Here is a 25,558-nt window from a genome sequence, read left to right on the forward strand (position 1 = left end):
AAATACGCATGGGCCGTGCCGTTAAAAGATAAAACGGGAAAGAGTGTTGTTGAAGCGTTCCGAAATATATTTAATGAGAGACAGCCAATGGCTTTGCAAACTGATAAAGGCACGGAATTCAAGAACAGAATTTTTCAGAAATTTCTCAAAGAAAGAAAAGTCAAATTTTTTACCACTGAGAATGATACTATTAAAGCGGCTATAGCGGAAAGATTCAACAGAACACTGAAATCTAAGATGTGGAAGTATTTCGTGGCGAAAAACACATACAGATATGTGGAGGTTCTTCCGGATCTGATGCACAGCTATAATAACACATACCATCGGAGCATAAAGATGTGCCCAGTGGATGTTAACAAAGAGAACGAGAAGCAGGTGTGGGGTAACCTGTATGGAAAACATGAAAAAAAAGTGAAACAGAAATTTCAAGTAGGCGATTACGTGCGTATTTCACGCTTTAAACACACCTTCGAAAAAGGTTACGAAACAAATTTTTCGTACGAAGTGTTCGTGGTGGATCAGTGCGTGGACAGAGTGATACCAGTGTATATATTGAAGGACCTGATGGGAGAAGAGATAAAAGGGACGTTTTACGCAGAAGAACTAGTGAAAGTCAAACTTGATGACACTTTTCCAGTGGAAAAGGTGCTGAGGAAAAGAAAAATGAAAAACGGTAAAACCGAATTTTATGTGAAATTTTTACACTACCCGAAAAAGTTCAATTCGTGGGTGGAGCTATAAATACCGGTCGCATCAAGTGAACGTGATTATTTTAGCAAGATGCCTTCGTTTTACCTCACGTGTTCCAGCGATGCTTCTTTAAATTTCTTCCCGCAAAATACGTTATCCGAATTTACAGTGAAACTTCCCAACGCGTTGGAATTTGATTCTGATGTTGAAGTTGCCCTTACGGAACTTATATTCCCGCATTCTTTCCATAACATAACGGAGCAAACTAATTCATTCGAGTTTGATGTAGGAAACGGAGTGCTCAAAAAGGGTAAAATCCCATGCGGTTTTTACGATAGCACTTTGGATCTTATAAAAGCAATATCACATAATTTCCAAGACAAAATATCGGTTACGTTCAACAAGACTACGAAAAAAGTGAAAGTGAATTTGAGGAAGGGATCCAGACTTATTCTTCACACCGGTATAGCCGAAAACTTGGGATTCGAGCCCGGTGAGATAAAGGGACCAATTGTGGAAGGTCCGTTCGCAGCTGATCCGAAACTGGATTTCCATCTTCTCTACGTATACTGTGACATAGTTGAACCTCAAATCGTTGGAAACGTATACGCGCCTCTGCTTCGTATAGTTAAAGTGCACGGCCAAGACGGTGAGATAGTGAACGCCACTTTCGAAAGAGGTCATTACATCCCGCTCGCTCGAAGGAGTTTTGACACCCTTCATATTTATATAAGGACGCACACGGGTCGTAAAGTTTCATTCAAACGTGGGAAGGTGATCGTGAAACTTCACTTCCGATTGAAACACTTGTGAATATGCCGTACAAAAAGTACTGTTGCTGCATTGACGACATAGCTGGTTATTATGTTAGTCAATCAGGTGGTGGCGGTAATTATCCATATTATCAAGGAGTGCCGCTGCAGCGTGGATCGGGAGGTTTCGGATCGATTTTCTCTGCCCTTTTTCGTTCGGCAATACCTCTACTGAAAAGTGGCGCGAAAGCGTTCGGGCGACAGGCCCTGCGTTCTGGAGTTGACATCGTTAAAGACGTGGCACATGGAAAAGACTTGAAATCTGCAGCAAAAGATAGAGCGAAAGAGGCGGGGCTTGTACTCACAGACAAAGCATCGTCTAAAATTAAAACCATGCTAGGTGGGAAACATAAAAGGAAGCGTCTGGTTAAGAAAGCTATCATTCGTAAGAAAGCGAGGACAGCGTCAACACCTGATATATTCGACTGATGGCTTTCATTATGGAGAACTCCCCCGAATGTTTGAAAAGTGAAGTGGATTTGTTCACGTTGCCCCCAACGCAAACAGCAATAGAAGGTGGTGAATGGATAGAGTTTCTCCCTCTCTCCAGCATCAGAGATGGCAATGGACCCTTGGAATTCAACGTCAGTGGAAGCGGAGACGATTACATCGACTTGTCCTCCACGAACCTATACGTGAGGGTGAAGGTTTCTAAGGCGAACGGAGACGCTCTATCTGACAAAGACACCATTTCTACAGCGAATCTATTCCTACATTCCCTTTTTTCACAGGTTGACGTCTCGTTGAACGGGAGAAACATCACTAATTCTTCTCACACTTATCCCTATCGCGCGTACATAGAGACTTTACTGAACTATGGACATGATGCAAAGACCGGCCCCCTCGCTATGGAAGGGTATTACAAGGATACGGCCGGATTTATGACAGATCTACAAAACAATGAGGGTTTGAAGAAACGAGGTGAATGCATTGCAAATAGTCGATCATATGAAATGATGGGCAGACTTCACTGTTCACTTTTCTTTCAGGAAAGGCTGCTTCTCAACCTAGTGGATATGAAAGTTCGGCTGGTGCGTTCAAAGCCATCGTTCTGTCTAATCGCCGCAACTACCGATTACGACGTTTTAATCGAACACGCGAGTCTATTTGTTCGCAAAGTCAAAATCAATCCGGCTGTTGCAATCGGCCACGCGAAAGCCCTTGAAAAGACAACTGCCAAATATCCAGTCAACAGAGTGCTATGCAAAGTTTATTCAGTTGCACAAGGAAGCATGTCATTTGTTCAAGATAACGTTTTCCTCGGGACTATGCCGCGCAGAGTTATCATAGGCATTGTGGATAATGACGCTTTCAACGGAACTTACACCACCAACCCTTTTGAATTTAAACACCATGATCTGAATTTCATCGCAGTTTACTTGGACGGGCGACCGATGCCCCATAAACCCTTGGAACCAAACTTCCGGAACGGCAACACTGTTAGGGCTTATAAAAACCTGTTCAGGGTTGACGAGGACCACGGAATTGATTTGACCCGAGAAGAATTCGAGAAGGGGTACTCATTATTCTGCTTTTCCCTGCTTCCTGATCAGAGTGATTGCGGACATCTGCAGTTGGTGAGACAAGGAAACCTCCGCGTCGAATTAAAATTCGATAAAGCGTTGCCGAAAACCATTTCTGTTATAATATACGGAGAATTTCAGAATCTCATAGAGATCACGAAATCGAGGAGCGTGTTGTGTGATTATTCCAGCTAATGGATACCAATCAGATACGTCGAGCCCTCCGAAAGAATCCAATCACAAGAGAAACATTTAGAGATGTTTATGCAAGCAACACCCTACCATCGCATATACGAAGTTATCCAACTGCTCTGGTTGTGAACACAGACACCAGCTTCGAGGGTGGAGAACACTGGTTAGCAATATATCTGCATGACGATGTTAATGCAGAGTTCTTCGACTCCTTTGGAAGAGCACCTACGGACTTTCAAAAAGGCGACATCGTCAACTTCCTGAAGCGATATCAACGAGTCCGCTACAATGATGTAGCGCTGCAGTCACCGGATACGGAAGTATGCGGGCAATACGTGATATACTATATATATTGTAAATGTTTGGGGGAGAGCATGCACGCCATTGTCTCGCGTTTTAATGTGAATAACGACAAGCGAGTGCATAATTTTGTGAAAAAGAAATTTTTCGTCTAATAAAAAGAAATTGCATTGTGAAAGTTTTGTCATTATTCAGCATGCAACCGTTAACGTTGCATCACCCATTCACAGCTGTGTGTGCAGGGGCGAGTGGAAGCGGGAAAACTTTCTTTTTAAAAGAATTATTGGAGCATAGGGAAAGACTCATGAAACCAATTCCAAAGAGGGTGATATGGTTTTACAGCGAATCTCAACCAATCCACGACGAAATAAAAAATGTCGAATTCAAAGAAGATTGCGATTTCGATAACGTTTCTGACGCGCTACTTATTTTTGATGATTTTATGTCAGAGCTCTCGGGTGATCAGAAAATTATTAAACTTTTCACCAAATACAGCCATCACAGAAATTTATCAGTCATCTTCATAACCCAAAACTTTTTTCACAGGGGGCTGCGAGAGATAACGCTGAACGCGCACTACATTTTCTTGTTCAAAAACAGGCGGGATTTGAATCAGGTTACTCATTTGGGGAGGCAACTGTATCCCACAAAGCTGAAATTCTTTCAACAAGTATATGAAGACGCGACGAAAGATTGCTATTCGTATCTCTTGATCGATTTACGTCAAGAAACGGATGAGAAAATGCGCCTGCGCACTAACGTGCTACCCACGCAAACCCAGTACGTTTATCTACCGCGAAGATGAAATCAAGCACCATTCCAACCATGACTGCAGTAATAGAGGTCGAAGGTTTTCAGCTCTCAAGCGGAACTTTCATAATTAAAGAGCTAGCATACTGCTGTCTACACACGGGTGAAACGTTTCGTGGGTCTTATAGACCCCCGTGTAAATTCGATGACCTGGCCGACAAGGACCAACGTCAGATTCGATGGGTCACAAATAACATACATCACATTCCATGGAATAATGGGCAATACTCATTCGAGATGGTGGAGATTGTGATGGAGAAATTGAGAAAAAAATTCACAGTGCTGTATACGAAAGGTTTAGAGAAAAGCCGTATGCTGGAACAGCAATATGGTTTACACGCTTTCAATTTGGATTGTGTCTTATGCCCCAACATCATGGAGTTACCCGAAATCGAAGTTGACTGTAATTTACATCACTCGAAACACTGTGCGTTAGCCAAAGCGGTTGCGTACGCTGAATGGTTAAAAGAATGACCTCTCGAACTCTCGTGTTATTCAACGTTATGACGGTGCGGAAGCAACATATGCTACGTCTCCTGTGCGCTTGCCCACAGAATCAACGAAAAAAACTTTTGAAAAAACTACCGAATAGCGGGATAAAAACAGTTTGTGAATGCGCTTTGAATCTGCTTAAGGGGAATATTCCCGTAACAAGCGCTCAGAAAACAAAGTTACGAAAGCACAAGCTGGTTATTCGCAGATTAGCAGACCGGAAGCTCCCGCTGTATAAAAAGAAAAAAATCATAGTACAAAAAGGAGGTTTCCTGAACGTGCTGCTGCCGCTTGCATTGAGTGCGATAACTTCGCTAATCTCTAAATGAATATGGAATTCACAAAGAAGATGATTCTTGTACCCGAGGAACGCGTCAATCGTCACATAATCCCAGAAGGTTATCTCTCTGAGATGGACATGGAGATGCAGAAAATATTGAAAAGCAGACAACCTGATTACATTAAAATAAAATTGTATCAGCAAGTGTTGAACAAGCGGATATCAGCTAATGAAAACAATCTACCTCAAATTGAAGAAAAGGAGGATGAGAACAAAGAAGAGCCCAAGCCGGTGACGAATCCCCCAAAAACCGAAGAGAAGAAAATGCCTAAGACAATGATGGAAAAGAAACCGGATCTCGAAGATGTGATTCTTCTTGGAACTCCAAAATCCAACAGACCGGCGGTAGAAAAAATACTTTCTTACATGAAGTTACATCCGCGAATCGTGAGATGGACACCAGAGGGAGAATTGGTATATAAAGGACGGAAAATTGTAAATTCTAACATAATCGACCTTATGTCCAGTGTCGTCAGCTCGGGAAAGAAGAAAGTTTTTCCAGCCCAGAAAGAATTTTTGAATGCACTAAGTGATATCAACCTTCCTTCCACGTACATAAAAAATAAGGTTTATCAAAAGAAATGGATCATGTTGTAACAACACGAAAGAGACACTTCAGCGTTGATGAGACAGGAAAAGCCTTAATATCGGTCATCATTGTGCTCATAATTATTATACTAACTTTATCCAGCCTGACATTGCTCGCGTACGACGAGAGAGGTAAAGAGTTCCAATTTGGAGGAAACTGTTCACGTTCCAAATCTCTTGGCGATGGCGTGTTTTTCACGAAATGCAATACGGTTTATGATATTCGAGTTTTTGCAAATAATACACCAACGATTAAAGGAATCAATTTAAATTCTAAGCAGATGTACAAATTAATTGAACATGCAATTGATATTTTAATCTAAAGAAATAAAAAAAATTTTATTTCAAAATAACTTGTTGTTTGCTACATTACTGTGCGTATTTTACTCCTTTATTTTATGATTATTAATTATCTTAAGGGGGGGGGGAAGGCTTCTTTTATGAAACGGTGAATGAAATGAGGGGGGGGGGGGCTTAGCCTGGACGCCACTCCAGTTACCGAACTCAGGTGAACAGATTCCAACCATCGGCATTAAAAGATGGATGGAATACAGTCTCGGACCTGCCCCATGAATTCATCACGCAAACCTTTCACACACACATGCACACACACACATACAGGTACCCTAGAAGGGTATTCATTCGACGTCGCTCCAATCCTCGAAATCAATCTGATCGAGGTCATCAGAATCCATCTGATCATCATCATCATCACCGAAGATATCATCCCCATGGTTGGGGAAGAGTTCTTGCGAGAATTCAAAATCATTGCTCTGCGTCGGCATCTATAAAGAAAGAAGATATATTCTGATAATTGTATCGAAAGCATAAAAGTAATTAAGTTTTCTGTAATGTAAAAATTATAGTAACAATTATAATGGCAGAGAAATATTACCTCTAGAATCGACGCATCTGCAGATGAATATCCATCGCCTTCGCTCTGTGTCGGCTCAATCTACAAAGAAAAGAAATTATAAAATTTTCAAAAGTAATGAAAAAAAAAAAAATTATTCGAATTTTCTCTACTGTAGAAATAAAGATATTAATAATAAAGAAATTACCTCTTCAACCGATGTATCAGAGTGCGCCAACGGATCCCAGATGATGTCCATTTCAATCAACTGACTGCGGTGGAATGATATATCTTCCGATGAAGATTCTATTACTTCCTCCTCGGGGACATAGAGACCATCTCGCTGCATTTCTGCAAAGTCCTCCAAATCAATAAACTCAGGCTCCCTAGAACGTTCAACGGTCGGCTGCGGCCTAACCGTCGGGAAGACAATGGCAACGGGTATGGGAGCGTCGCTAGGTTTCTTCGCTGATGGTAACAGAGACTTCGACATCGTTTGCAACCGAGACTCAAAAGAGAAATGAAGTATTTTTTTGGCGTTGATGCGGAGTAGTATGCCAATTTGCAGTATATTCCCATATAAACTACATTCGCAGGAAATAACTCTTTGACCGCCAAGTTGACCCACATGTGCGTCGTGACAGGAAGTATTTCCGCGGTATGGATTGATGGTATATCAAATCAGTTTAATTCCTATAGAAGTACCGCTTTCTGCTATTCATTAGCATCTAATGCCGCAAATGGGCATGCGATATATATATGCCACATGTCCTCGCGGATGTTAAGAGCCACCGCTGATTAACACCGGATATCGGAAGTGAACGGTCATCGTTGATTAACATCGGGTGTCGGAAGTTAAAATATTAAAATATATTTTCAATATCCTCAAGGATGCATCAGACATCGTTCATTAACACGCGATGTCCGTAGTTTAAATATAAGTATGGTATGATTAACACCGGATGGTGGAAGTTAACATACTAGAATATATTTTCAATATCCTCGAGGATGTATCCAGACATCGTTGATTAACAAATGATGTCCGGAGTTTAAATATATCCTCGCGTTTCATATCATGGCGGATACAGGCTTACTTCCCGTTGATATGGGGTATGGGGAGGAAGTTGATTTGATTGGATATAACCGATGCGGAAGATGGTTGTTAGCATATCTACTTCCCGGATATCGACATCTAGTATTTAAACGCGAGCTCAAACGACTCCGATCGCATTTGCAGTTTGTTCATAGTAAAGTTGCTTAGCTGTTCCGAAATGGAATCCGGATTGAATTTGGAGTACATTGCTAACGTTCTCAGGTCGCCTCACGCAATTTTCGAAGAACTGGAGAAAGATGTCCACTACTTGCCGCCAGAGCTATCCAGAGTCACCGTGAATGGGAAAGAATATCCAATTCCTCGTCAACATTCAGCTTATGGGGATCATGGAGTAACGTATTCTTTTAGCGGTCTTCGATTGATGGCGAAGCAGTGGCTGCCCGCTCTACAGGAGGTGAGAGAAGTTATCCAGACCGCTACAGGATGTGAATTCAACTTTGTTCTCGTCAACCGCTATGCTGATGGAACACGCCGGATCGGGAATCATCGCGACAATGAAATTGATCTGGAGAAACACTACCCGATAGCGACTGTTTCCCTAGGAGCTGAGAGAAAGATGGTTTTCCTTCGAAAGGGTTTCGAGCCAGTGACCCACATCCTGGAGGACAACTCTCTCTTAGTCATGAAATCACCAACCAATCAACTATGGTCTCATGGCATTCCTGCCGACCCGAACGTCAAAGGTGTGAGACTCAGCCTTACTTTTCGCAAAATACGTGTTGCGAAGCGGCATCGAGAGGGTGACGGCCAAGTTGCTGCCGCGAAACGCCCACGCCTGTTCAAGCTCAACGCCCTACCGGAGAATGCAATTCATGTGGGTGATAGACTCTTTGCCATCGTTGACTCGTTCAAGTCTGAGCTGAAAGTCAGTATACGCGAGTACCGTGACGGCGAGAATGGTTATCTCCTCCCCACAAAAAATGGGATATCCATAACTCCCTACGTGTTCCAATGCCTGATCGAGAAGATGTCCGAGAAGCATCAGTCAAAAAAAAATTTCTTCATCGTTTGTGAAGATCTCCTAATCAGAACGAGTGGACGCGATCTCGTGATTCAGCAGATGTATAGGAGGTTGAATGGGCCCTACCAATTGTCGGAAAACGTTCTCACCATCTCTCACGAATGTCGCAGCTCTCTGTTCAACGGTGACGTTGGCTACAAATGCACGTCTTTCATACGCCAGTACATGTGTGTGGACTACATGCGCGAGTGTCTTGCGGAAAAAGATGAACTTTCAAGTGATGACCCGTGTAATGACTTCGCGAAACTTCTCTCGGAAGAACTGAGTCACAACATTGGAGAGATTTTTGAATGCAGCGGTTGTGATCGAGGAGCCGGTGGCCAAAATTCGCATGATTGTATTCAAATGTGCTATGTGTCTCGTCTAGCTATATACTACGAGCGTGCATTCGCGAGAATCGATATCCGAAAGATTGCCGAAAACTTCCATGGAAACTCGAACTTTTTGGAAAAAATGGACGTTGACCATCTCTTAAGTATTGTGAAAGATTTGTATGTCGCTAAAGACCCCCAATCTTCATGGATGTTCCCACTAATTGAATAAATTCCATTACCTTTAAATTTAACTGATGTTTCTTCTGGTTTTTTTGAAGTTTCATGCTTTCGCATCCTCCTTTTCACGAAGCATCATGTCTCTAACCCATTTCCTTTTAGATTCAACTGGAGAAGCAAAGTCTATGGTCAGTATCCGTTAAAATCGATGTTAGAGGAAGCGGTCTTCCACATGTGGTCAATTTACACCTCGTGCTTATCGGATACTTAGTTGGCGATATCCGGTCACCAAATCATAGAAGAAATACATATGAAGTACAGACATCCAATTCTAAGAAACTTGGCTTTATCTTAAAACTTGGCGCATTTTAAAGTTTATTCTACGGACTATATATACTCATGCAACTTGAGAAAAACCATCTGAGCTTGTCTTGTGCACCTCCAGATACTTTTGCATTAGCAAAACTAATCTTTTTTCTTTTTTCGTGAATTTCACCGAGAATTGTTTTTTCTTCGAGTTTTCGAAAATGTCTTCGCCTTCGTTTATAGATTTTGGAGTGGATGAGCCTGTAATGCAGGATATTGATGATTTCGTGAGTTTCGGCTTATCTTGGGATGAATTCAACGGATTATGTGATCTTTTTGAAGTGCAGGAGGAATTTTTTGCTATGGATATGAGTGAGCAGTTGGGAGTATGTCCCGAGTCATCGAAGCGGGCAGCTGAAGATCCATCAGGACCAGCATCGAAAAAGCAGAAAATGGTGAGTTATTTAATGATATACGTTTCATGATGATTTTGGGGGGGGGGGGGGTAGTTAAGTGACCCCGTAAAAGTAACGCAGTGTTAGCATGTTTGAAACAATGTATATACGCATTTTAAATTTGTTTCCTTTATCAACTGAATCGTCCGGTAATTTAGCGAGATACCCTTTAAATATATATTACCGGTTTTAGATTTGCAATTGATTATAGTTTCATGTTTTCTACGGTTTTGGAGAATTTTTCATATATTTGGTTATTCATATTATATTGGTTATTTGCCGAACATCTGACAAGTTAAAAAAAAAAATAAATAAATAAATAAATAAATAAATAAAATAGAAAATCTAAGTATGGTTTCTACTAGATCCCACCGTTCACTTTTCATGGTTTGGTTTATACCATCACTGTAGCTTATTTTCGGGAAATTATGCAGCCACTATTAATCTTAAGTCAGCCACCTCGTTGGGCAATTTGCCTGTTGTGGCGTTGTATTTGTATTGTATTTGTATTGTATTGTATAATACAGGAATCCATGATAATAATAACTCCACGTTAGGCTTTGGTATAATGGTATTTATTTTAAATTGGTCCGCTATAAAATTAGTTTTACCAGGCTTCCCGCCAACGTAATAGGTAAATAAGAGTTGTTTGTTAAGTCATTCTTATGAAGTAATCATTCTTCGGAGGTGATGCCATACCGAAGTTAGTATATGATAAGATGAGGCATTTTCCCGATAATTAAAAGGGGGTATCCTTTCTATTTTCTTTCAGGGTTATACATGTGAGATTTGCGGGAAGGTTTTTTCGAAGAAATTTGATTTGAAGCGGCATTCCACAACGCATACGCATGAAAGACCTTATGAATGCATGAAATGTGGGGCTCGTTTCACGAGGCGTGATAAAAGAGTCTCTCATGAAAGAAGATGCAATCAGCGTGGGGAAGGGTCGACTCATCCGACCATTGTCAATGACCCGCAAATGGCAGCGAGAGACTCAGTTGTCAATCAACACGGGGAAGGATCAACTCATCCTGGAGCGATCGCTCATTCTGATGCTCGACCGCCAGCTGTCAATCAACCGACTGCAGATTCACCAATCAATCAACGTGGGGCGGGGTCTCCTGAAGCGATTGATCAACCTGATGCTCGACCGCCGGCTGTCAATCAACCTGCTGCAGATCCACCTCCGCCAATCAACCAGCCTGCCGACGTCGCACAGCATGCCTTGAATGCCTTTACAATCACAGTCATCCGCCCATCCGAGAGAAATGAGGGTGATTTGATGTTTTTTTTAAATGACGTGCGAGAACAACTTCAGCGCATTTTACTACATGAAACCCAAGTGAGAGGGGGGGTTAAATGGTACATTGCCGTTAACGTTCTTTTCTCTAGAACCAACGAATCGGGGGAAACTCAATTTATCCAACCGTTTTTCCGCTCCAGATGTGAAACGGCACTTTCTGCACGAGATTTAGATGATTGCATCGATGCACAGTACGAGAAAATCTTGTCGTCATGTGAAGATTTCACAAATCTGGGGAGTGGATGGGAATTTGAGAAGGTGTTGAAGATGGATGTGAACATTGCCACGTATGAGCCACTAGCGGCTGCATCATATATCCCCCTTCCCCCATCCATTGCATGCAAGATGGGCGTGATTAACGTACAGAACACTGACGACAAATGTTTTCTCTGGAGTGTGCTGGCTGCGCTTCACCCGCAAGCGAAAAACGCACATCGCGTTACAAAATACGTGCAATTCGAGCGGGAGCTACACATGCATGGGATATCATATCCTGTTAAATTATCACAAATATCCCGGTTTGAACAGCAGAACAATATATCCATCAACGTGTATGGCATCGATGATGGCCATGTCGTCCCAATGAGGGTGACGAAAAATACCCGGTGCTCCAAACATGTGGATTTGCTATTTTTAACTAATGGGACTGCATGTCATTATGCGTGGATAAAGAGTATGACTCGTCTGTTGTGCTCACTCACCAAACATAATGGCCGAGCCTTTTATTGCCCATACTGTTTACACAGATACAGTAGTGAGCGTTTACTAACCGAGCACAAGGTTCATTGTGAACCGCATGGGCCACAACGCATGGTGATGCCTGCAGAAAATGAGAAGTGGCTCCGATTTACGCAACGTCAGTTTCAGCTGCGTGTGCCTTTCGTGGTGTATGCCGACTTCGAGTCGGTGTTGGTGAAAATTGATGGCTGCGCATCCGACCCGGCATGTTCTTCCAGCACCGACATGCAACATCACGTCCCCAGTGGTTTTAGCTACGTGGTCGTTGGACCAGATGGGTCTCTTCATAAATCCCCGGTGGTGTATAGGGGCAAAAACTGTGTTCCGGTGTTTATGGATATGCTCATGAAAGAAGACGAGGAGATACAGAAGTTGTTGGGCACCATAAAGCCATTGAAGATGTCACCCGGTGATGAACTGAAGTTTGAGCAGACGTCCATCTGTGAAGCTTGCGGTAAACTTCTTGGTGTCGATAAGGTGCGTCACCACGATCACCTATCGGGAAAGTTCATTGCCGCAATTCACAATGCCTGTAATCTGCAGTTGAAGTATTCAAACCATGTACCGGTGATTATGCACAATCTGCGCGGCTATGATAGCCATTTAATTATGCAAGCCGCCGAATCGTTCAAGGATAAAAATATTTCAGTGATTCCAAACAATATGGAGAAATACATATCATTTTCCATTGGCAATCTCCGGTTCCTAGACTCTCTACAATTCTTGCCAACATCTCTGGAGAAATTGACGGCGAACCTATCCCGGTGTGAGTTTAGACTCATGGACGATGTTTTCCCGGTGAGAAATGTCGACCTACTTGTTCGAAAGGGGGTCTACCCATATGAATATGTCAACACCTTCGCCCGGTTCGATGAAACGGCTTTGCCACCCCGCAAAGAATTTTCCAGTGTATTGACCGGTGAAGAGCTCAGCGTAGAGGACTACACTCATGCTCAGCTCGTGTGGGAAACTTTTAACATAAAAGATTTAGGGGAGTACCACGACCTATATGTGAAGTGCGATACCATATTACTCGCCGATGTGTTCGAAAACTTCAGAGATCTGAGTTTACGATACTATAAAATTGACCCCGCCCACGTGTATACATCCCCAGGATTAGCATGGCTCGCATCGCTGAGGATGACCGGTGTGAATTTGGAGCTCTTGACGGATTACGATATGTACCTGATGTTTGAGGAAGGTATCAGAGGTGGCGTTTCAACCGTCACGCACCGTGTTGCAGAGGCCAACAGCCGCTATTCCTCCAACTACGATCCCGGTGAACCAACTCGTGAAATTGTTTACTGGGATGCGAACAATTTGTATGGATACGCGATGTGCCAGTATCTACCAGTGTCAGGATTCCGGTGGCTCTCCAAAGATGAAATTGATGGAATCAACTTTCGAAATATCCCCGGTGATTCACCGAAAGGTTATGTATTGGAGGTGGATTTGTTGTACCCCAGTGAATTGCATGATCATCATTCTGAGTATCCTCTCGCACCCGAAAATATCGAGATAACGCCAGAAATGTTTTCACCGCACATGTGGAGTGCATGGAGAAAAATGAACCCTGTGACTAAACCGGTGAAATCAAAGAAACTTGTCCCCAATCTCTACGATAAACAAAATTATATCATTCACTACAGAAACCTTCAACAATATCTGGATCTGGGCATGAAGCTAACCAACATCAAACGAGTGATTGAGTTCGATCAAAGTCCATGGCTCGAACCGTACATAATGTTCAACACCCGGTGCCGTCAAGCAGCGAGAAATGATTTCGAAAAATCATTTTTTAAATTAATGAATAACTCTGTTTTTGGCAAAACCATGGAGAACATGCGGAAACATGTGAACGTAAAGATTGTGAACAGCGAGAAAAAGGCTAAGAAACTCATCGCCTCACCAGCTTTCGAAGCCTTCAGAATATTCAATCCAGATCTTGTTGCCGTAAAGATGAAGAAGATGACCCTGAAACTGGTACGTCCGATGTACGTGGGCTTTACGATACTAGATAACAGTAAGACCTTGATGTATCACTTTCATTACCGGTGGGTGAAGGAACGTTTCGGTGCCAAAGCCAAGCTATTGTTCACCGACACTGATTCGTTGGCATATCTGATCGAAACCGATGATCTGAATCGTCATATCCTCCAGAATATGGACGAGTTTGACACTTCAAATTTCCCGGTGAACCACCCCCTGTACAGCGTACAGAACAAAGCCGTCCTGGGCAAAATGAAAGACGAATCCCCAAATGCCCCGATACTTTCATTTGTGGGTCTAAGATCGAAAATGTATAGTATGCTGACAACGGAAGAAGAGAAAAGAACTGCAAAGGGGGTGTGCAGAGCCGTCAATAAAAAACAGCTGCGGCATCATATGTATCGGTCTTCCATAGATGACCTCGTGAGGTATCGGCATGACATGGTAAAAATTTCGCACCGAAACCATCAGCTTTTCACCACATCCACGAGAAAAATTAGTCTTTGCCCTTTGGACAATAAGAGATATATCCTCGATGACGGTATCTCCACGTTGGCATATGGACATTGGCGAATCAACGACTCTCCCCCTCTCACTTAACCCCCGGTGTTTTTTTTTTTTTACGAAGCAGGTAGAAGACCCATATACCAGTGATGATTACCAGTGAATTCCCGGTGCGGTGGTTTTATGGAGGGGACCCATTTTCCACCTTTAAAAAAAAAAAAAAAAATGGGATGATCTGAAGAGGCTGCGTCCGGACTGTATTCCATCCATCTTTTAATGCCGATGGTTGGGGTCTGTCCACGCTCAGGTCGGTAGCAGACGTGGCGGTCTGGCTAATCGCCTCATGTCCTTTTCAGGGCAAAACACGGTAGGTTCAAAAAAAGAATAAAACTTTTTTTTTTTTTCCACATAACTCAATATTTTATTTATATATATTTTAATAAACAAGCCTTCTCTTTCAGACAATTTTCTTAACGGGGGGGGGAAAAGGAAGTTCGTCACCCACTCGCGAAAAAAGAAGTCCGTCGCCAGCCGAAGGGGTGGAGGGAGGGGAGAGACGAGAACAGTGGGGGAGGGGGTAAACCACTTCCGGAACACAGGTGCGCCCCCGGATGCGCCCCTTGCGCCCCTGTTCTCATTCTCTCAATTCTATACTACTAAGGACTTTGCCGTGCACCAGAGCATTAATGCTCGTTTCATTCGTCACACCGTTTCTTCGGCTGATTAGTTTCCCAGCCTGATTAGTCCCCCCACAAGGTCATGTGGAAAATTTGTGAAACACAATAAAATGCTTTATTTTATGCTGCTTCTCTGTCCTTATTGGTTGTCCTCACTTTTAGCCTATCTACCGCCGGTGATGTTCATGCTACAGTTGCCGTTCGAAAGCTATTTAGGGTTTTTCACAATGGAGATCACATTCCGATACAAAAAACTTGGTGTTGCCATTTGATATTTTCGAAATTTTCTCACTGTAACCGTAACTGTTAGAGTGACACTGTTGTTTTCCATATCATTCTTGAGCGCATACCTCAAAATACCTTATGCCAAAATTTCATTCAGTTTCTGTGAATGGTATGATAGTTAGGGGCCCATATGTCGGGATAGTTTTCTTATAATCACCCTGTATATATATATATATATAAAGATAAGTTTTTCCTACCTTTTTATTTACATGTTGCATCGAAATATTCCAACGAAGTAACAGCCCCGAGTTCATACGTTTGTGATCCACAGGCGTAGTATGCAAGAGAGAACGTGGGGGTGGGTCCGTGCCCTCCCCAAGACAATGAAAAATTGAAAATATTTTCAAATATTTTAGTATAAAATTAAAATAACGAAAGAAAATGTCTTTATAGTGTATGTTGTCTTTTATCCATTTTACTTTTTGAAGGTTAGTAGCTAAAAATTTCTCTGGAAGAGATTCCTTGTGCTTCCCGACCCCAACGTGCCCCTTCTAAACGTCTATCTTGAGTATGCCAATGCTCGTGACCAGGATGCAGGGTATTGTAATGTGGTATGTATGGTGCATCTTGGGCAAGATATGTCATTGTGCCGCTTGATCATTCTTTGGCGCAGCATAACCTCGATGGTCCTTACACCAATAAAAAACAAACTCCAATCCGATCCGCACATATCATAGAAAGAATCCGTTGGAAAAATATATTTATTTATTTTTGGTGACTGGCTGTTGTGCACTCACCGAAAACATCCGCTACCGAATTTTAAAATATTTGCTATTCGACCGCACATTTTATGATTAAAAAAATGCTTGTTTAGGTGTCTTATATATCACCTCTTAAAGTTTGTCCCATGAATTTAGAATCACATTACATGTGAGATAGACACCAATGAAGTAGAACCCCTTCCGCCACCTATCAAGTTAAACTGTTGCGATTCTTCGATTTTAAATTAGCAACCGAATTTTGATTGCCGTAGGAAAAAAGGAATAAGATATATTAATATTTCATATGCAATATTATTAGTTAAATTATCAAGTTCGCCTAAAATTTCTGAAAAGGGCGATGGGACCATAGTTTCACAACCTTTTTTGCCCCATCGCCCCCTTCTTCAGAAATTTTTTCTCCCATTGCCCCCAACGCAATCTAACCCATAGAACTCCATGTTATACCTGTAGCTTCTACCGCCCCTCCTGGAACATTCCATCGCCTCTAAGGGGCGTTAACGGCCACGTTGGGAATAACTGATCTAGATCATTCGTTTGATCACTCACTACCTTAGTCCCTTGCTCTGTAAGCAGAGGTGAGTTTATGACTTTATCACATGTGGGCTATAAATATCTTGCCGTCCTTCTCCCACTTTACTAATTTTCTTGACCAATCATTCTACAAATTTGCCGCCCTGGAATATAGCCCTCATTCCCCACCCGCAGGCAAAATACTAGCTCATTGGCAATATACGAGGAGACTGTAAGATATAAGGCGGCTATAGCACAAGATATAGCCCCTTCCCCTCGAATAAAAATACCAACAAAACCAAGAATAGAAAATTAGTTCCAAAGATAACTTTAATTTGAACTTTTAATAATCCACAGAGCTTGACTAATATAATAAGTCTATAATACGGCACATTAAAACAAAAAAAAATATGGCTCGAAGTTACAGCTTCAAAATGAAAAATACCATACATCAACAGCAATCATCAATTGACAAAGAAAAGATTTTCGAGCTAAATAGGGCATTATGAGTTCCAGTATTTCCTTGACATGGCAAGAAAAGATTCTAATCCCATCTAAACTGAAAATGTTTGCCGCAGATGCAGATAAAACGTTCGGAAGTAATAACTCTACCGCAGGGCCGTCTTAAGAGCATCATGGGGCACCCGGTTCGAGTAGTTTTTCTGAGGACTTATCTGGTAAATTCCAGAAAACTTCAACCAGATCTAATTTTTTTGAGCCATTCTTTTCTTTTGAGATGCCCGGGTGGGCCCCATGCGTAAAGACGGTACTGCTCCACCGGATTATAATCTTCTAACCTAGATCCCTCCCCCTCCCTCAAAGTGTAAAATTTTATATTTTATGTTTCTTCTACTATGATGTATAGGAAATATCAAGTGATATTTGCAGATCTGTCGAAATTAGATGAAAAGGGACACGGTGAAAGTTTCAGTTGAGACTAAACAAAGAAATATCCAATTGCAAAACATGCTTTTTTGCTAATAAACGCTTAAATCAGTGTTTCCCATCTTTTCATGTCACGGACCCTGTAGTGAAGTTCAATACACAGCGGACCCAATGCGGTACCGATCAATGATCCGCGTGTACCCAGGAATATCATAAGCGTAACATGGGCCCCCAGGCCAAGTGATTTTTCTGACGCCTTACCTGACAAATTTTCGAAAAATGCAATCATTTCTCATTTTTCTGAGGCCCTATTCTCTTGAGGGCCCCCGGAGCCGTGCCTGGGTGGGCCCATGCGCTAAGATGGAACTAAGTATTAGTCCGCGGGGGCACGCGGACCACAGGTTGAGAAACACTGGCTTAAACTCATATGCTGGCTAGGGCTGTCTTAACATCTTCGCTCCAGAGGCAGACACACACACACAAAAGTATCTCATTTTTAACGGTTTTTAATGATCCTTTTTCAAGTTGAGACCTGAAGTATGCATATGCGTATCTAACCCGCCGAATAGTCCTAGTAAAGATATTGGCCCAAACTAATTAGCCTTCCCACTTAGTGGGGCGAGCTCATGCGTTAAGACAGACTGGTGCTAGCACAAAGACATCTCCCGCCCCCAATGACTGTACAGGTAACAAGAATTGTTAAAAAAATAGAGAGAGAGAGAAAGGGGAACACCACAAAGCTGAAATGGGCTTTGATGCCTGCTCTGAAGAATATGAAGCCCTCTTCTCATTCAGTGGTAGCAGTGAAACAAAGCAGACACATCGATCAAGAGCTTTGTCGTTTCCAGATATAATATAGATGAACAGGGGCTTAGTGTAATGTACAGTGGCATCTTAAGAGAACGGATAAGGGGCCGTTCAAGTATTACGTCATCATCGATGGGGGGGGGGGGTCCGATTTGCTGACTCTTGATGACAAGGGGGGAGGATTTGAATAATGCTTACGTCACCAACCACCCCACCCCTTATGAAAATATGAGTTAGGATTCAGAGGGGCAGAGCCGATGACGAAATTTTGCTGACAAGGGGGGGGGGGAAGAGGGTCAAAAATGACTAAAAATTTGCTTACGTAATACTTGAACGGCCTCTAATGAGCCCAGAGGGTGTGCTCCTAGGAGCACCAAAATAATTGAAGACAGAGAGATAGGCGGTTTTTTCCTCAGCCTAAGGTATCAAGAAAACAGATAATTTCTGAACATTATGCCGAGGTGAATTCGGAAAGAAAAGTCACCTGATCTGCTGGGATTCGAACCCAGGATTTCTTGCAAATCAGGCAAGCAAGCTACCATCTATACTACTGGAAACATGACCCTGCAAGAGGACCTGGGTACAAGCCCCACCAAAAGCCAAGGTGACTTTTCCTCTGAGTTCCACTCAGCATAATATCCAAAAATATTTTTTTCTTGATATCTTGGGCTGAGGCAGAAAAGACATCTATCTCTCTCTACCACCCCACCTGGGGGGCTATTTGTTGAAGTTAAGAGAGGCTGCTAATGCCTCTGCTCCAGCACCTCACGAAATAGTGCGTGAAATAAAAAGGGCAGGGTTATGTCTCAAGTGGTGTAGATCATAGGTTCCCAACCTTTTTTGTCCCATTGCCCCCTTCTTCAGAATTTTTTTTCTCCAATCGCCCTCCAACGCAATCTAACCCATAGGATCCTATGTTATACCAGTAGCTTCTACCACCCCCCTGGAACATTCCTTCGCCCCTTAGGGGGCGTTAACACTCAGGTTGGGAATCACTGGTGTAGATGGTAGCATGCTTCTTCAGTTTGCAAGAGGGCCTGGATTTGAGCCCCTGTGGAGACCAGATGACTTTTCTTTCTGATTTCAACTCACCATAATATCCAAAAAATATCTGTTATCCTTAATCTAAGATTTAATTTGTTCAGAAATAATTTCTTTAAGAAATTCTGAAAAAAGTTCTGATTAATTCTTTTACTTAGTCTGTATAATTATTTATTTCTGCAATTATGAAATAATTCCCTTATCAATGTCTTGAAATTACTTCTTTCAATGCATCATAAATTATTTCTATCGATAATTATATGAAACTATTTTTTACTCATCATAAAATAATTTCTTTCACAAATTCCAGAATTATTTGTGTTTCAAAAAATTCTAAAATAATTTCTTTCAGTAATTCTCGAATTATTCTTCCACTAATCATAAATGGTTATTAATCACTAAATAATTTCAATAATTCTGAAATTATTTCTTTCAAAAATTCAATTTTTTTTCCTCATTAAGTTGTTTAATAGCATTTCTGTAAATTATGTAATTGGGTATGGCTTTTGGTTGTCCTATTTCCCGTCCTGCAATATATGGAATCAAAGGACCTCTCAAAAACTGTTTATAAATCTCAGGTTCCCCCCCCCCCCCAACTTCTCAAGACAGCCCTTGTAATGTAAAATATGAACAGCATCACTGGTGAATCTGGGAAGCATCTCACAACCCTAAATACTGGAGTACAATGCTCAGCGGCCTGCATGCTGAATCAAATTATTTTTTAATTTAATCGTTTTACAAAGTTACTTTTTAGCAATTTTCGAAAAATCATCAGGCAGGTCATGGCAGAAAGCTCCAAGGCCCACGGATGACTTGAAGGATATGGAAGAAAGACCCCTGGTTGGCCTTGATGCTTACGTTGTTCAGTCCCCACCTCAAAAAAGACTGGCCAGACAATCATCTCTGACATGAACACTGTGGTCCCAGAAAAATCAACAAATCAGACAATACCAAACTAACGATGTTAGGGGAAATGTAAGTGCTCAACAGCCCTTTAGTCGAAAGAAATCTTCCATTAACATATATCCTGCCATTAAAGAAAAATGCTTATCAACATAAAAGCAATCACAAATATAACAGAAGATATTTTAGATCTTACAAATAACTAAATCCTGCAACACTACAATGGGGTATTTTCGATTTGCACAATAGCATAAAGGAAAAATGCCTACAAAATTAGAAAAAATAAAATGATATGTGTTGATGAGCATGTAACACAATTAGCATTCTGATACATAATACATAACGATAAAAACAATATTTGGTTTTTCCAGTTTTTTTATGAGGTAGTTCTTGTGCTTGCGATGGATATTTACCATATATATTATATGAAACAAGAGATATGTATTTATTATTATTATTGGCACCTTACTAACATAACAAATATTAAGTGGCAAGGATAAGTTATTGCAATATAGTGCCAGATCGTTTGACGTATTCACAAATCACTGGAGTATTTGAGAGAATTTCTCACTCATAATCTACTAGAATAAAGGTGACTACAAACTTATAGGGGACTTGATTTGCCAAAAAAGGATGTACAACAATAGTATATATTGTATTTTTCCATTTCCCTTTTAAGAAAAATTTAAAAATACCATATATACTAATATGTAAGTCAACTTCCCTACTTGAGTACCAAAAAATGCACGCACTCAAGGTTTCTACGGAATGCTCGAGTGCATGCATGTCTCAAAGCTTTCTTTTAGTGTATCTGTGTATCTTGCCACTATTTTGTGACGTAGTGTAGATACTCAACAAGCCTCTAGGAATCATGTTGAGATCTTTTCATCTCGCTCCGCAGTTTCTGTTTTTAAAATGTGTGATAGTCTTACGCTAGAACGTTCACTTGCAATTGTCAACAAAATTTACAAGCTAAAACCATGGCTGCAATATTAATTGGCATACTGTGTTGCATGTCACAGCCATTTGTTTAAAAATATTTTTGTCAGTGAAACAGGAATATTTCGAAGTGTTGTCGATTCATAGAAAAGCATTAGTTTGTGATATATGACAATACAAATTTTTGAGCATTTATAAAAAAACAAAAATAGAAAAGCTAGCTTCTATAGTACTATTAACTCATAATATTAATAAATGAAAAATATAGCTGAATGTTTGTTACAATGGTTAGTCTTTGCGCAACAAAACTACAACAAAACATATCAAAAAACATTTCCATACACAACCAACATGAAACATGTAGACACTAAATATAGTGTAATATAAAATTTGGCACTTTGTGCGATACAAAAAAAAGAGATTCATAAAGTAAAGCATAAATGTGTCCACGAATGGACTAATAAACTTCAGCAGACACTATCCTGTAATTTCTTACAGAATACAGCAACAGCAGCACGTTTGAGGATAGTCAGGAGCATGAACTTTCTGTTCGTACCCGTAAACGTGATACAAACCATTGTGACTTTTCCAACTGTAACTGACAGCTGCAATAGGAATTACACGAATCCTATGCCTCTGCAACAGAGAGAGAAGAAAAAGAAACACACGAGCTATAAACTTAGCAAATGATAACAAAAAACTGTTTATGAGTATATACAGGGTGAAAACTTAAGTCAGTTTCACCTCAAATAACTCTTACATCATTGGTTATAGGAAACATAATTTTAATTAAAGAAAATACTCAAAAAACATATTCATCTTATAGAGATATGTCATTTATTTTATTTACTAAAGGCTGTATATGTATCGAGATTCAAAATATAGTTCTTTATAGGGTCTTTCAGTCCACTAACTTCTAACTAAAGCCGATTCTTACTTTTACGAATCTAATTTACAAACTGATCCTCTGCCTCAAACAACATACCACTGAGATAATGTTAAAATCAGTTCTATTTTATTAATTCTCATTTCTATCAACTTTATTTTATGAACTTTGTTTTCCTTCCACTATTTTTATTCTTTATTTTGGTTATTTTATTCTTTCAGTCACTTCTGAGTTTGTTGTAATCAAACGTAAACTTCAATTTGGACGTTCTACATGTCTTAAAAGAAAATATACGAAGAGAGGGGAAGTATAAACCTCCCCAAAACAAAAACTTACACCAATTTGTCATTGCCAACATACAGGTGATTTGCGAACACGTACCAGGAAGGAGGGTTGATTATTGGCAAAGGTGACCCTGAACTGAAGATGCATTGACAACGTAATTCGTTTTTTGTGCATTATGATTGGATAAACTGGTGGTTTAAGATATGGCATGATACGTTAGGTTATTGACAGGCCATTTCTAAGTCAAGAGCCAATCAAATTTCAGCCAACTGCTGTAAGTCTATTTTTTTCTCTTTGCAATGTCAACAAAACAGAAAAGATTGTGCTTGACAAATGGATGAAAAAAAAAATGTTTTGAAAGAAATTGTGCATGGAAAAAATTGCAGAAAAATATAAGGAGCTAAACTTAGATATAATTGCAATAAGTATTTGCAATTTATTACAATGGGGCACCAGAGGTTTCCCTGATAAAAAATAAATTGATAAAAGAGAAATTACTTTTTGTATAAAGCATTGAATTCTACGTTCTGATTGCTGATTTAAAATAGTATGTTGTACAACATATATTACTCATAAATACTGTTGGACATGAAATTTTAATACAAAAAATGGAAGTCTAAAGAAAGAGTTAACTAATCTTCCGCCAAAACTCATTAATCTGTGAAAGAATTTTTATTTATTTATTTACATTCACAAAAGGCTGGTTGCACTTACATTGTGGGGAAGAAAAAAAGCACAATAAAAAACAAAAGAAAAGGAGCAAATAATAACACCTTACATGAATGAAAATGTGTAAATTACTAAGTAACATTATGCAAGTTGGAAACACCTCATAATAAATGAATCCAGCAATTTTTCAAGAAATAATGTTGCCAAAAGAATATGGTTTATCATTTAGTTGATGCTGAATCACCTTTTGGTTGCACATCAAGTGAATTGAGAAACCTGCACCATATGTGGTACCGAGTTGCCACCAGGCATTCACTTTAAAGAAGTGGGGGGGGGGGCCCGTGAATAAAAGCATTTTTCTCTACACGGGAAATGTTATCCATGAAGTTAATTTCAATGACCTTTCCTGTTGCATAGATAGAGAATTTTGGTGTCCATATTTTTTGCTTGAATGTTTGATGTTCGCTTGTAGTTTATTTATTAATGCTGAATCAAATTTGGGACATTAGGTGAAAAAAATAGGTAGGTGATATGAAAATATGTATTCTTAATGAATAACAAGATTTGTTTTAATTAATAAGCAGTCAGTTAATTTTAATAAAAAAAATCCGATTTAAATCACAAATATATATCCCATTTTTTAATATTGTCTGAAAATCATGATTTTTTCACACCCTGCATTCTTTAATCTCCAGCAGCATATAATCCCCACACAAAAACTTCTGGCTGTTAATTTCACCGCCCATGAAATCTTACAGAATGAAATGAAATGACTGCTGGTCATGTTTTTTCAGGAAAAAAAGTAGAACTAATACTACTTTGTCTTTAAGTGAAAAATAAGATTTTTTTTGTGAATGTTTAATTAAATATATATATATATATTTAATTAAACATTCATATAGTTATATATATGTAAAAATATTTTTTTCAACCTCCCTGGAGATAAGCTGCAGATATTCTTACAATATCTTCTTTACTATCTATACAATACACAGCAGTGGTCTGTAATCCTCACTAAGAAATCCAGACAGTTTTTAAACACCTAATCCAAAGATTACAGGCAGGAAGTTACAGTACTTATTTTGATTGATGATTATTATTATTTTTTTTTTTTTTTTTTTTTGCACCACAGTCATTTCTTGCATACAAGGGCCAATAAGAGCAGGATCTACAATTCATTGCTGATTTTGAATGGCAGCGTTCAACAGACCAGACGTATATCATAAAATGAGAAAAACGTTGTTAACAGCTATCAGAATTTTGATCTAAATAGTCAATTTTATTTTTCATTTTGTGGAGTAAACTAATATTTCATTAGTTTTTTTTCTATACATTATAAGTTATTGTTATCAGCCTGCAAACTATGTAGATGGTCAGAGAAGTTGCATGCCCCTACTCTCGATGACAAACATTTTAATACTCTGTTTATACTATCCTCATCCGGTCACAGTAGCAGCTACGATCTATGTATGTATGACACTGCAATCACAGAGGTCTCCCCTTATTGCACACAAATGTGAGGTGTAAAAAAAGTTTCTTCCAACTGATGACATTCAAAGTTCCTTGGCCAAAAGCCTTTCTCAAGGGATCTGTATGTGTTTATGTATGTATAGGATGAATCTACATCAAACAATCCTATTTTAACTCCTAGCAACAGCTGGATGGGGGAAAAATGACATGATCTTGACTAAAGGGGAAAAAAATCGTGTTTTAGAACGACAAGTTACTGAAAATGAGTCAGTGTGTTATATATTACAATACACTGGGCTTGATCCTCAGATATTCCAGTGGAAAGTCATATGTATGGTGGCACAGTAATTATGAATCACAGTCATAAAATTACAAAACATTCGCTATAATTTCATCCTAATACACATAAAATCTGAAGAGAGATCCAGCAACATCCTATGGTGCCATTTGAAAACCACTGTATCATAGATATACGTACTCAGGTGCAAAGTATAGACCTGTGAAATTACTTATGACCTTTCTGAGCATTGCAGTCAACAACATTCAAATTTTCATGCGCATTTATAACATGCTACCATTCAACGGTGTCCATGAAGGAGTCTACCAGTTAAAAATAAAACTTAACATCAGAGTATTTTCAAGTATCAGTTCACTCATCAGAAATGTATACCTGCATCAAAACCTTTTCATCATCAAATGATGCTGAGTGCTTCTGTATAAGCTGCAATGATGCCATATTCACTGTATCATCCGGAAAGTGATTCAGAGGCCATAACTATGGAAAAAATAATTATATATATATATCCATTCATATAAACAAAAAAAAACATAACACAGGTGTTGTCAGTTTCAAATTTGAAACCAAACATACTCAAATCTACATAAATAAATAACCATTTTAAATTATCATGTTTGATTTTAACAATTTGTGATTTTTAGTTTATTTAACTTGATCAAT

At 39.9% G+C, this 25,558-nt stretch overlaps 3 protein-coding genes across 4 annotated transcripts in view; 2 read left to right on the plus strand and 1 right to left on the minus strand.

Annotated features, from left to right (window-relative positions):
* Positions 1–237: 237 nt before the first annotated feature.
* On the plus strand, positions 238–741 carry LOC149085752 (uncharacterized). The gene has a single exon (XM_089232402.1). It carries the CDS (start codon positions 238–240, stop codon positions 739–741), a length of 504 nt encoding a protein of 167 aa, XP_089088528.1.
* A 1,189-nt stretch (positions 742–1,930) lies between these two features.
* LOC149085753 (uncharacterized protein F54H12.2-like) lies at positions 1,931–3,220 on the plus strand. The gene has a single exon (XM_089232403.1). It carries the CDS (start codon positions 1,931–1,933, stop codon positions 3,218–3,220), a length of 1,290 nt encoding a protein of 429 aa, XP_089088529.1.
* Positions 3,221–17,041: 13,821 nt separating this feature from the next.
* Positions 17,042–25,558, minus strand: part of LOC149085754 (protein SSUH2 homolog) — a 61,520-nt gene continuing 53,003 nt past the window's right edge. Inside the window, exons 11-12 of one of the 2 annotated variants that reach the window (XM_089232150.1) lie at positions 25,271–25,375; positions 17,042–21,926 (exon numbers count right to left, since the gene is read on the minus strand). In XM_089232150.1, coding sequence (XP_089088276.1) covers positions 21,783–21,926; positions 25,271–25,375 — 249 coding nt within the window. In that variant the 3' untranslated portion in view covers positions 17,042–21,782. The remainder of the gene's footprint in view (positions 21,927–25,270; positions 25,376–25,558) is intronic. The other variant, XM_089232151.1, reaches the window with a different exon arrangement.

This window comes from Pholcus phalangioides, unplaced genomic scaffold (genome assembly GCF_987345545.1).
Source record: "Pholcus phalangioides strain wild (caught in Gottingen) unplaced genomic scaffold, Ppha-v1.0 ptg000005l_1, whole genome shotgun sequence".
NCBI classification, from domain to species: domain Eukaryota; kingdom Metazoa; phylum Arthropoda; class Arachnida; order Araneae; family Pholcidae; genus Pholcus; species Pholcus phalangioides.

Excerpts from the sequence above, each read along its gene's own strand:
- LOC149085752 (XM_089232402.1), top strand. The coding sequence starts at position 238 with ATGTGGAAGTATTTCGTGGCGAAAAACACATACAGATATGTGGAGGTT.
- LOC149085753 (XM_089232403.1), top strand. The coding sequence starts at position 1,931 with ATGGCTTTCATTATGGAGAACTCCCCCGAATGTTTGAAAAGTGAAGTG.